Source organism: Pecten maximus, chromosome 6 (genome assembly GCF_902652985.1).
Source record: "Pecten maximus chromosome 6, xPecMax1.1, whole genome shotgun sequence".
NCBI lineage: Eukaryota > Metazoa > Mollusca > Bivalvia > Pectinida > Pectinidae > Pecten > Pecten maximus.
The window spans coordinates 11,862,932-11,877,373 of NC_047020.1; the positions used below are offsets into that span (position 1 = coordinate 11,862,932).

The 14,442-nt window shown below is 37.6% G+C and overlaps 1 protein-coding gene across 9 annotated transcripts in view; it reads left to right on the plus strand.

Annotated features, from left to right (window-relative positions):
* LOC117328971 (probable phospholipid-transporting ATPase IA) overlaps positions 1–14,442 on the plus strand; it is a 120,455-nt gene that overhangs the window by 46,441 nt on the left and 59,572 nt on the right. For all 9 annotated transcript variants that reach the window (XR_004533085.1, XM_033886617.1, XM_033886615.1 and 6 more), the window contains exons 2-4: positions 5,623–5,743; positions 6,079–6,178; positions 8,928–9,026. Coding sequence is in view for 8 of the 9 variants with exons in the window: in XM_033886617.1 (XP_033742508.1) it covers positions 5,623–5,743; positions 6,079–6,178; positions 8,928–9,026 (320 nt within the window). In the remaining variant the exon portion in view is untranslated. The remainder of the gene's footprint in view (positions 1–5,622; positions 5,744–6,078; positions 6,179–8,927; positions 9,027–14,442) is intronic.

Below are 14,442 nucleotides of genomic sequence, written 5' to 3' on the forward strand. Positions count from 1 at the left end.
GATTTTGACAATTGAAGTTTGTTATCGCTATTTCTCAGAAAGTACTGAAGGGATCTTTCTCAAATTTCATATGAAGGTTCCCCTTGGTGCCTAGTTATGCTTATTGCGTTTTGAGACCAATCCGAAAACAACATGGCCGACAGGCAGCCATCTTGTATTTTGACAATTGAAGTTTGTTATCGCTATTTCTGAGAAAGTACTGAATGGATCTTTCTGAAATTTCAGATGTAGGTTTCCCTTGGTGCCTAGTTATGCATATTGCGTTTTGGGACCTATCCGAAAACAACATGGCCGACAGGCAGCCATCTTGGATTTTGACAATTGAAGTTTGTTATCGCTATTTCTGAGAATGTACTGAATGGATCTTTCTGAAATTTCATATGTAGGTTTCCCTTGGTGCCTAGTTATGCATATTGCGTTTTGAGACCAATCTGAAAACAATATGGCCGACAGGCAGCCATCTTGGATTTTGACAATTGAAGATTGTTATCGCTATTTCTGAGAAAGGACTGAAGGGATCTTTCTCAAATTTCATATGAAGGTTCCCCTTGGTGCCTAGTTATGCATATTGCATTTTGAGACCAATCTGAAAACAACATGGCCGACAGGCAGCCATCTTGGATTTTGACAATTGAAGATTGTTATCGCTATTTCTGAGAAAGTACTGAAGGGATCTTTCTCAAATTTCATATGAAGGTTCTCCTTGGTGCCTAGTTATGCATATTGCGTTTTGAGACCAATCGGAAAACAACATGGCCGACAGGCAGCCATCTTGGATTTTGACAATTGAAGTTTGTTATCGCTATTTCTGAGAAAGTACTGAAGGGATCTTTCTCAAATTTCATATGTAGGTTCCCCTTGGTGCCTAGTTATGCATATTGCGATTTGAGACCAATCGGAAAACGACATGGCCGACAGGCAGCCATCTTGGATTTTGACAATTGAAGTTTGTTATCACTATTTCTGAGAAAGTATTTAAGGGATCTTTCTCAAATTTCATATGTAACTTTCCCTTGTCGCCTAGTTATGCATATTGCATTTTGAGACCAATCTGAAAATAACATGGCCGACAGGCAGCCATCTTTGATTTTGACAATTGAAGTTTGTTATCGCTATTTCTGAGAAAGTACTGAAGGGATCTTTCTCAAATTTCATATGGAGGTTCCCCTTGGTGCCTCGTTATGCTTATTGCATTTTGAGATCAATTGGAAAACAATATGGCCGACAGACCGCCATCTTGGATTTTGACAATTGAAGTTTGTTATCTCTATTTCTCAAATTACTGAATGGATCTTTCTCAAATTTCATAAGTAGGTTCCCCTTGGTCCCTTGTATTGCATTTTTGGACCAGTCTGTCCTGAAAACAACCTGGCAAACAAACAGCCATTATCGTTAAATCTCAAATTTCTTATATAGCTAGGATTCCCTTGTTTGAAAAGTACTGGAGGGATGTCTCAATTTGCACAGATTAGTAAAATGAAGGGAAAAGTAGAGAAAAGATCAATCTGACATGGAACCTATGAAGATCATTCAATGGTGGGCGCCAAGATCCCTCTGGGATCTCTTGTTTGAGTATGCATTTCCAAAATCCAAGATGGCCACCGTGGCAGACATGGCCAATAGTACCATTCTACTTGCTACTGAGTATGTTTAGATTGTTAAGGCTCTTGACCTCTTGCTGGATTTTATTTCAGCCTCACTTAGATATCCTTTTGTATAAAATGTATTGATTTAATGATTGAGATTTGATATGATATCCTTAAATTTCTGAAAATCTGTATGAAACATTTGTCAGAGAGTTTCACAATCATTGATTGCACTTATTTCTTGTATGACAGGATCCTACATCCATGTATAATGTGTTTCACAACTGGACAGGATTGCATTAACCATTCACAACCTGATAACAATTTCTGTCAAAAAGCCAGAATAATAACATGATATATAACATGAGGATTTTCAGATTGTCTGAATGAAAAACTATGCACCATGCACAGACTGCAAGCTAATGTATTCTGTCATAAGACAGTAGCTAAGGTTTTATCAATGTCCTTTTGTCTGAAGGTCAAACTTCTGTATTTAAACAAAAACAACATATATGGAACAGACAGGGCCTGATTGTTAAGGGTTGTCATAGTGTTGATGTATTGGATTTTCTGCAAGCATTAATACAAAAGTGATTACAGAACTGTGTTGTCATGGTAATTGTGATGTATTGTTTGCCAGCATATGGACATGTCAATATTGGTTAATATATAGAAATGTTGGTGGATTTAGTGAGCAGCAAGACAGATAAGAATACGGGCCATGTGACAGTATTATCCTCATAAATAGTGGCTAAAATCTGGGCCATCCTGTTGGATATCCTCATATACAATAGAATGATAGAGTAGAAACTGTCATACATTACATAGGTAACATTTACAGGTAGTATAGGTATACATAGGTAACATTTACAGGTAGGTATACATAGGTAACATTTACAGGTAGGTATACATATAGGTAACATTTACAGGTAGGTATACATAGGTAACATTTACAGGTACATGTAGGTATACATAGGTAACATTTACAGGTAGGTATACATAGGTAACATTTACAGGTAGGTATACATAGGTAACATTTACAGGTAGGTATACATAGGTAACATTTACAGGTAGGTATACATAGGTAACATTTACAGGTAGGTATACATATATAGGTAACATTTACAGGTAGGTATACATATATAGGTAACATTTACAGGTAGGTATACATATATAGGTAACATTTACAGGTAGGTATACATAGGTAACATTTAATTTACAGGTAGGTATACATATATAGGTAACATTTACAGGTAGGTATACATATATAGGTAACATTTACAGGTAGGTATACATAGGTAACATTTACAGGTAGGTATACATATATAGGTAACATTTACAGGTAGGTATACATAGGTAACGTTTACAGGTAGGTATACATAGGTAACATTTACAGGTAGGTATACATAGGTAACATTTATAGGTACATGTAGGTAAACATAAGTAACATTTACTGGTAGGTATATATTGAAAGTGTAGTAAGGTATTCTACTTCTAATCATATGTACCTGATGTACCCTAACTGATCTGATGTAACATACATTATCATTTTTCTTTGATGACATCTTTCCTTTAGTATTAATTCTAAAGCATGATCGAAGTGTTGAAGAGCTGAATCATATCAGTCATTTTCACCGTTGACTCATACACGTACCTGATGAACTTTGTACAAGAGAAAGCTGTAGGCATGTTAACATTAGTTTCCTAATACTCAGAATTACTATAAGGATTTTATACATTAATAAAATTATCTTAATTAATGATGAAATCATCTAAATAAATCAATAATATATTTCAATATAAAGTTAACACCTGTATTTTTTGTGCTCTTTGAGGTATGGCTTATCAGTGTTAGTGTTAGTTCATGTCACAAAGCATTTGTTTATATCAATATTAGTCCCCGAGCAGGAACTGGGGGTACTAAACCTGTGTATTGTGTTGTGTCTGTCCATCCTTCCATCCTTCTGCACATTCTCCTACACTACTTGACACTTGCACCTCATCCTTGGCTTGGCTTCACCAACGTGAGGCAATGTGTCATGTGTCAACAGAAGGTAGTATTTTGACCTCTGACCTACATCAAAGAAAAAAAATTGTTGTGGCTCTATCTCCTACACATATTGACACTAGACCTTGGGTTAATCATACCTTCATTTTGACCTTTTGCCTACATGGACCTTTGAGTAACTTGTGGTTGACCTTGGTGTAACCTATAGTTCACTTGTAGTAACCTGTGGTTGCATGACATTGAAGTAACTAGTGTTTGACATTGTAGTAACCTGTAGTTCACTTGTAGTAACCTGTGTTTGACCTTGTATTGACCTTGTAGTAACCTGTGGTTGACCTTGTAGTAACCTGTGGTTGACCTTGTAGTAACCTGTGGTTGACCTTGTAGTAACCTGTGGTTGACCTTGTAGTAACCTGTGTTTGACCTTTTAGTAACATGTGGTTGACCTTGTAGTAACATGTGGTTGACCTTGTAGTAACCTGTTGTTGATATTGGAATAACTTGTGATTCTAAAGTAACCTGTGGTTAATACTGGAATAACATAACCTTTGTTTGACCTTAAAGTAACTTGTGGTTGACCTTAGAGTAACCTAGGGTTGACCTTGTAGTAACTTAAGTCGACCTTGGAGTAATGTGTGGTTAACCATGTATTACACATAATTGCGTACTACTTCATAACAAGTAGTATGCTGGTGAAACAATCCAACCACAGACAGATATCCTGAAGGAGAAATTTCAGTGCCTTTGGGGCATGGCTACCTAGATTATAAGATGTGTACAGTTTCCTAATTCATTTCAAGAGAATCATTGTTTGTCATATATTGAATCACCCGATGTTTTACCAACCTGCAAATTATTCTAAATGTAACTTAAGTGTTGTCTAAGATTGGGTAAACAATCGAGGGAGGATATGTGGCTGTGTGTGAATCAATAGCCTTGTGTAACAACAACTGTTCTATCATTGCTCTGTCAACTTAATGTTATAATGGAAACACAAGACTTACTTCTATCATTGCTCTGTCAATTTAATGTACAGTTATAATGGAAACACAAGACTTACTTCTATCATTGCTCTGTCAATTTAATGTACAGTTATAATGGAAATACAAGACTGACTTCTATCATTGCTCTGTCAATTTAATGTACAGTTATAATGGAAATACAAGACTGACTTCTATCATTGCTCTGTCAATTTAATGTACAGTTATAATGGAAATACAAGACTGACTTCTATCATTGCTCTGTCAATTTAATGTACAGTTATAATGGAAATACAAGACTGACTTCTATCATTGCTCTGTCAACCTAATGTTATAATGGAAACACAAGACTTACTTCTATCATGGCTCTGTCAATTTAATGTTATAATGGAAATACAAGACTGACTTCTATCATTGCTCTGTCAATTTAATGTACAGTTATAATGGAAATACAAGACTGACTTCTATCATTGCTCTGTCAATATAAATGTACAGTTATAATGGAAACACAAGACTTACTTCTATCATGGCTCTGTCAATTTAATGTACAGTTATAATGGAAACACAAGACTTACTTCTATCATTGCTATGTCAACTTAATGTACAGTTATAATGGAAATACAAGACTGACTTCTATCATTTCTCTGTCAATTTAATGTACAGTTATAATGGAAACACAAGACTTACTTCTATCATTGCTCTGTCAACTTAATGTACAGTTATAATGGAAACACAGGACTGACTTCTATCATTGCTCTGTCAATTTAATGTACAGTTATAATGGAAACACAAGACTTACTTCTGTGTTATTGACAGCATACCACCAAATGTCAACAGACCTTTTCTGTTGTTGACAGCATACCACCAAATGTCAACAGACCTTTTCTGTTGTTGACAGCATACCACCAAATGTCAACAGACCTTTCTGTTGTTGACAGCATACCACCAAATGTCAACAGACCTTTCTGTTGTTCACAGCATACCACAAAATGTCAACAGACCTTTCTGTTGTTTAGAGAATTACCATGAAATGATTTGTTTATTACAGAGTACCACCAAATGCAGGATGGGATGGGATCTGAGACTACAGAAGAGGTGGAACCCTCCAAGCAGCGAGTCATTTACATTAATGCACCCCAGCCTGTCAAGTACTGCTACAACAAGATCAGGTATGTCCTGTCTGTTCACCAGTATCCATACGTATTATCACATTATAAGCTTTACTGACTTAATGGGATTCCTAGGATCCACTGCCTATATGCAGGGTAATAGATAAGAATAATGACCTAACTGATGTTGGACTTTATTAGGTCCCCTACAATTAACATCCTAAGTCCCTAATAATTCCCTAGTCCTATTCTGATCTGTCCATCTCCAATCATAATTCATTTTGCGGCCCCTCCTCAGTCCTTGTTCTTCCTTCCACTAAACTTTAGAAAGGCCTTTTGTGACCCTTTTCAAACCATGATGACAATTTTGAGACATTGTATGATATTTATTGCAGCACCGCCAAGTATAGTGTATTGACCTTCGCACCAAAGTTCCTGTTCGAGCAGTTTAGAAAGTATGCCAACATCTTCTTTCTGTTCATCTCACTACTTCAGGTAAGTCTTCCCTCCATCATTCTATCTACCTGTAGACACTAAACGGACAACAGGTAAGTCTTCCCTCCATCGTTCTATCTACCTGTAGACACTAAACGGACAACAGGTAAGTCTTCCCTCCATCGTTCTATCTACCTGTAGACACTAAACGGACAACAGATAAGTCTTCCCTACATCATTCTATCTACCTGTAGACACTAAACGGACAACAGGTAAGTCTTCCCTCCATCGTTCTATCTACCTGTAGACACTAAACGGACAACAGGTAAGTCTTCCCTCCATCGTTCTATCTACCTGTAGACACTAAACGGACAAAGGTAAGTCTTCCCTCCATCGTTCTATCTACCTGTAGACACTAAACGGACAACAGGTAAGTCTTCCCTCCATCGCTCTATCTACCTGTAGACACTAAATGGACAACAGGTAAGTCTTCCCTCCATCGCTCTATCTACCTGTAGACACTAAACGGACAACAGGTAAGTCTTCCCTCCATTGTTCTATCTACCTGTAGACACTAAACGGACAACAGGTAAGTCTTCCCTCCGTCATTCTATCTACCTGTAGACACTAAACGGATAATAGGTAACTTTCTTTCTAGCTATAATCACCTGTTCGCACTAAATGGACAGTTGGTGAAATAATATTGTAAAAAACTATATATATATTCAGAATTAACGATTTTTAACGGAAAATAATTATAAAAGAGAACCAGTGATATTGATTTTTATATTCAATTGAGTTGTGAAACGTTGATAATATAAACATGTAATATGATTCCGGACCCTCAACTGTAAAATGTCAGAGGAATACATTGTGTTATGAGTAGATGAGATGCTGTAGACAGTACAGTATAGCTAATTGTCCTTCACTTACAAGTTCTCAGTGAGATTGAATTCTCCAGAGCATCATCACTTGGCCAATCATTCTGTGGCCTATAAACGTTTGTATCTCTGCTAGATTTGGAGAACTGTTCATCTAGGGATGTCTTCGTGTGCTAGCTGACATTGAATGAACAGATAGATACTATGTAATGTTTGACATTTCCAGCACATAACAAAATAATCAATGACTAGGAATTAAACCCAACGTTCCCTCCACAACTGTTATCATGTGAGAATATATTATTGTTTCCATTTTATACTAAGAATTCAACTAAAATGTCCATTTCTTGGAAGGATGATTTGAAATCATTTTCTGTCCGAGAATTTCTGGTAAAGGTTTAATATTGGTACACTCTATAGTCTAATTAGTGTTATCAGATCAATCAGGTATTATAGTCTAATTAGTGTTATCAGATCAATCAGGTATTATAGTCTAATTAGTGTTATCAGATCAATCAGGTATTATAGTCTAATTAGTGTTATCAGATCAATCAGGTATTACACAATGGCTACAGAGCCTGGGGCAGATATCCGACACAGTGTTTTCATCTACTACAACATTGCATGATGGACATTGTGATCGTAATTGGTCATGACCCATTTCTCTGGTAAAAGTACATTGTGGTATTAATGGTGGCACCATGTACTATAACAGACATTTGAAGAACAAAGATAACATTTGAAATATCAGTATTATGTTTTCAATTTGAATGAGAGAAAATGTTTGATTTAATATTTCGAGTTTCAAATTATTTAGTATATGTATTTAAAAATTAATTCCATTTAATATGACATTGAATCATAGCTTTCCTTTTTGGAATTTCTAGCCTTGATAGCGCCCTACTGGTGAAACTGGGGTACTATAGGCTTAGTCCTTTACTGGTGAAACTGGGGGGCCTACAGGTTTAGTGACCTACCGATGAACCTGGGAGGACTGGTTTAGTCCCCTACTGGTGAAACTAGGAGACTAAAGGTTTAGTCCCCTATGGATTAAACTGGGGGACTATAGGTTTAGTCCGCTACAGGTGAAACAGGGGGTTTACAGGTTAAGGCTCCTACTAGTGAAACTGGGGGACTATAGGTTTAGTCCGCTACAGGTGAAACAGGGGGGGTTACAGGTTAAGGCTCCTACTGGTGAAACTGGGGGACTATAGGTTTAGTCCGCTACAGGTGAAACAGGGGGGGGGGGGGGGGGGATTACAGGTTAAGGCTCCTACTGGTGAAACTGGGGGATTATAGGTTTAGTCCCCTAGAGGTGAAACAGGGGGGTTACAGGTTAAGGCTCCTACTAGTGAAACTGGGGGGTTATAGGTTTCTTCTCTATCCGTCTGGTACAAAATTATGTACGTAATGCCAAAGATTGTCAGCACTTTAGCGCGTCTTCATTCCTTGAGGGATTTTGATGAAACTTCATACAATGATAAAGGACAATAATATCTTGGAAAAGTTTGAGTTTCAGGGTTTTTGGGTCAAGGTCATGCAAGGTACCTGTTACTATTCTTAATGCCTTAGTAATACCCAGTATGCCTGTTCTCCTTGCACAATTTCAAGGGTCTCTTTTTAAATATACCTTTTGTTTTGTCCTTTTTTATCATTCTTAAGTTACATTTTCATTGACAATTTGGTGTTCTCTCCTTTATATTACATAAAACTGTCAATCTCAATGTAGACATTTTATCCGAGTACAGTTATGTAATAAATCAGTCACTGGAGATGTAGTTATAAAGTCTATAACACATATATATCGCACTGTGTACTTCTTATCAAGACATATAACAGAGCCTTGAGATTTCAGAAATCATTATCGGCATTGATTTTCAAGAAAATACCTCAACATTAATGCATAACATGATTTCTTGTTTTTGTAGCAAATTCCACGTGTATCCCCAACTGGACGGTATACAACAGCAGTGCCCCTTCTGTTTATCCTAGCAGTGTCTGCTATCAAGGAAATCATTGAGGACTTTGTAAGTAAAGGAATCCCTGTTCATTTGAATAGAGTTATCTCCCTTCTGTCTTTATAAATCATGATAGATCAATCAGTAACATTTTAGGATCTAGTTGTGTGATATGGTATCTAGCTGTGTGATACGGTATCTAGTTGTGTGATACGGTATCTAGCTGTGTGATACGGTATCTAGCTGTGTGATACTGTATCTAGCTGTGTGATACGGTATCTAGCTGTGTGATACGGTATCTAGCTGTGTGATACAGTATCTAGCTGTGTGATACAGTATCTAGTTGTGTGATACAATATCTAGCTGTGTGATACTGTATCTAGCTGTGTGATACAGTATCTAGCTGTGTGATACAGTATCTAGCTGTGTGATACGGTATCTAGCTGTGTGATACAGTATCTAGTTGTGTGATACAGTATCTAGCTGTGTGATACGGTATCTAGCTGTGTGATACGGTATCTAGCTGTGTGATACGGTATCTAGCTGTGTGATACAGTATCTAGTTGTGTGATACGGTATCTAGCTGTGTGATACGTTATCTAGCTGTGTGATACTGTATCTAGCTGTGTGATACGGTATCTAGCTGTGTGATACGGTATCTAGCTGTGTGATACAGTATCTAGTTGTGTGATACGGTATCTAGCTGTGTGATACATTATCTAGCTGTGTGATACTGTATCTAGCTGTGTGATACATTATCTAGCTGTGTGATACTGTATCTAGCTGTGTGATACTGTATCTAGTTGTGTGATACAATATCTAGTTGTGTGATATGGTATCTAGTTGTGTGTTACAGTATCTAGCTGTGTAATACAGTATCTAGCTGTGTAATACAGTATCTAGCTGTGTGATACAGTATCTAGCTGTGTGATACAGTAACTAGCTGTGTGATACGGTATCTAGCTGTGTAATACAGTATCTAAGTGTGAGATACAGTAACTAGCTGTGTGATACAGTAACTAGCTGTGTGATACGGTATCTAGCTGTGTAATACAGTATCTAAGTGTGAGATACAGTATCTAGCTGTGTGATACAGTATCTAGTTGTGTGATACAGTATCTAAGTGTGAGATACAGTATCTAGCTGTGTGATACAGTATCTAGTTGTGTGATACAGTATCTAGTTGTGTGATACAGTATCTAGCTGTGTAATACAGTATCTAGCTGTGTGATACGGTATCTAGCTGTGTGAACGGTATCTACCTGTGTGATACAGTATCTAAAGCTGTGTGATACAGTATCTAGCTGTGTGATACAGTATCTAGCTGTGTGACTCAGTATCTAGTTGTGTGATACAGTATCTAGTTGTGTGATACGGTATCTAGCCGTGTGATACGGTATCTAGCCGTGTGATACGGTATATAGCCGTGTGATACGGTTTCTAGCCGTGTGATACGGTATCTAGCTGTGTGATACGGTATCTAGCTGTGTGATACGGTATCTAGCTGTGTGATACGGTATCTAGCTGTGTGATACAGTATCTAGCTGTGTGATACGGTATCTATAGCTGTGTGATACAGTATCTATAGCTGTGTGATACTGTATCTAACTGTGTGATACGGTATCTAGCTGTGTGATATGGTATCTAGCTGTGTGATACGGTATCTAGCTGTGTGAAATGGTATCTAGCTGTGTGATACAGTATCTAGCTGTGTGATACTGTATCTAGCTGTGTGATACAGTATCTAGCAGTGTGATACAGTATCTAGCTGTGTGATACGGTATCTAGCTGTGTGATACGGTATCTAGCTGTGTGATACAGTATCTAGCTGTGTGATACGGTATCTAGCTGTGTGATACAGTATCTAGTTGTGTGTTACAGTATCTAGCTGTGTGATACGGTATCTAGCTGTGTGATACGGTATCTAGTTGTGTGATACGGTATCGTGTTTGATACGGTATCTAGCTGTGTGATGCGGTATCTAGTTGTGTGATACAGTATCTAGCTGTGTGATACGGTATCTAGCTGTGTGATACAGTATCTAGTTGTGTGTTACAGTATCTAGCTGTGTGATACGGTATCTAGCTGTGTGTTACAGTATCTAGCTGTGTGATACGGTATCTAGCTGTGTGATACGGTATCTAGTTGTGTGATACAGTATCTAGCTGTGTGATACAGTATCTAGTTGTGTGATACAGTATCTAGCTGTGTGATACAGTATCTAGCTGTGTGATACGGTATCTAGCTGTGTGACTCAGTATCTAGTTGTCTGATACAGTATCTAGCTGTGTGATACGGTATCTAGCTGTGTGATACGGTATCTAGCTGTGTGATACGGTATCTAGCTGTGTGATACGGTATCTATAGCTGTGTGATACAGTATCTATAGCTGTGTGATACTGTATCTAACTGTGTGATACGGTATCTAGCTGTGTGATATGGTATCTAGCTGTGTGATACGGTATCTAGCTGTGTGAAATGGTATCTAGCTGTGTGATACAGTATCTAGCTGTGTGATACTGTATCTAGCTGTGTGATACAGTATCTAGCAGTGTGATACAGTATCTAGCTGTGTGATACGGTATCTAGCTGTGTGATACGGTATCTAGCTGTGTGATACAGTATCTAGCTGTGTGATACGGTATCTAGCTGTGTGATACAGTATCTAGTTGTGTGTTACAGTATCTAGCTGTGTGATACGGTATCTAGCTGTGTGATACGGTATCTAGTTGTGTGATACGGTATCTAGTTGTGTGATACGGTATCGTGTTTGATACGGTATCTAGCTGTGTGATGCGGTATCTAGTTGTGTGATACAGTATCTAGCTATGTGATACGGTATCTAGCTGTGTGATACAGTATCTAGTTGTGTGTTACAGTATCTAGCTGTGTGATACGGTATCTAGCTGTGTGTTACAGTATCTAGCTGTGTGATACGGTATCTAGCTGTGTGATACGGTATCTAGTTGTGTGATACAGTATCTAGCTGTGTGATACAGTATCTAGTTGTGTGATACAGTATCTAGCTGTGTGATACAGTATCTAGCTGTGTGATACGGTATCTAGCTGTGTGACTCAGTATCTAGTTGTGTGATACAGTATCTAGCTGTGTGATACGGTATCTAGCTGTGTGATACTGTATCTAGCTGTGTGATACAGTATCTAGCAGTGTGATACAGTATCTAGCTGTGTGATACGGTATCTAGCTGTGTGATACGGTATCTAGCTGTGTGATACAGTATCTAGCTGTGTGATACGGTATCTAGCTGTGTGATACAGTATCTAGTTGTGTGTTACAGTATCTAGCTGTGTGATACGGTATCTAGCTGTGTGATACGGTATCTAGTTGTGTGATACGGTATCGTGTTTGATACGGTATCTAGCTGTGTGATGCGGTATCTAGTTGTGTGATACAGTATCTAGCTGTGTGATACGGTATCTAGCTGTGTGATACAGTATCTAGTTGTGTGTTACAGTATCTAGCTGTGTGATACGGTATCTAGCTGTGTGTTACAGTATCTAGCTGTGTGATACGGTATCTAGCTGTGTGATACGGTATCTAGTTGTGTGATACAGTATCTAGCTGTGTGATACAGTATCTAGTTGTGTGATACAGTATCTAGCTGTGTGATACAGTATCTAGCTGTGTGATACGGTATCTAGCTGTGTGACTCAGTATCTAGTTGTGTGATACAGTATCTAGCTGTGTGATACGGTATCTAGCTGTGTGATACGGTATCTAGCTGTGTGATACGGTATCTAGCTGTGTGATACGGTATCTAGCTGTGTGATGCAGTATCTAGCTGTGTGATACGGTATCGTGTTAATTGATACAGTATCTAGCTGTGTGATACAGTATATAGTTGTGTGATACAGTATCTAGCTGTGTGATACAGTATCTATCTGTGTGATATGGTATCTAGCAGTGTGATACTGTATCTAGCTGTGTGATACAGTATCTAGTTGTGTGATACAGTATCTAGCTGTGTGATACGGTATCTAGCTGTGTGATACAGTATCTAGCTGTGTGATACGGTATCTAGCTGTGTGACACGGTATCTAGCTGTTTGATACGGTATCGAGCTGTGTGATATGGTATCTAGCTGTGTGACAAAGTATCTAGCTGTGATGTAGATGCTCCTTTATACAATATACCCAGAAGTAGGTGTGTAATTGTTAAGCTATCATGTTAATTGAACTTAAGTTTCTGAATACAAATGCCTTTATGCAAATTTATCTAAAATACATAATGACATTTGCTGCAATTTATTTTTTTCCCACATTCTTTTCTGACCTTTGAAATCAGCAGAATCATCAGTGAATTGATTTCTGTTCAGAACAGCTTTGAACTGTGACATTTTACCAAGATTTTTCTAATTATCAATTGATGTGTTGGCCTCTAGACTGTGATGTTAGGAGAATTTGAATCCCTGCAAAGTAGTTTTCAATAGAAAACAAAATATTAGCCCCCAAAAATAACACAATTAGTACATCTACATGATTCTGTGTCAGGGTAAATATAGAATTGGTAGGTGAGAATTTGTATTGCACATTTGTTGATTGAACCCAATTTTTTTATTACAACAGTTGTCGAAAAGGGATAAAAATCAGGAATGTCTGACGATTTACTGAACAGGGGCTAAGTAATGCTCAGAAAGTTTAAAGAGATACCCTATGATTATGAGTTACACAAAACAGATGTCTTCAATAAAATGTTAAGTTACAAATAAAACAATAATATTACCAAGTGAAATCTAGTTGTTTAGATATGTCTGTTGTATGTCAGACGAAAGCTAGGGAGATAGATTACCATTTTGTTTGGTATAAATAATAAATAAATACACACACAGAGGAATGTAGAGATTATTTGATATCTATCTGACTGTTAACTCTGAACACGGCCTCAGTGAGAGTATGAATTATTGATAAACTCTATACTACGAGTTACACAATGAGTTACCACGAGTGACTGGCTGATTGGATGTACAATTCACAACACATAGCCTTACTCTTTACTAACATAGCCTCGGCATATCTATTTCTCATACCTCTCACTATATCTCATAACTCTCACTATTATTTGTACCTTTCAATATTAATCTCGCACCTCTCCTTATTTCTCACACCTCTCACTATATCTCATATCTCTCACTACATCTCATATCTCTCACCATATCTCATATCTCTCACTACATCTCATATATCTCACCATATCTCATACCTCTCACTATATCTCACCTTTCACTACATTATATATCTCTCACTATTTCTCATACCTCTCACTTTATCTCATACCTCTCACTATTTTTCGTACCTCTCATTATATCTCATATCTCTCACTACATCTCATATCTCACTACATATCATACCTCTCACTATATCTCATATCTCTCACTATATCTCGTACCTCTCACTACATCTCATACCTTTCACTATATATCATATCTCTCACTTCATCTCATATCTCTAACTACATCTCATATTT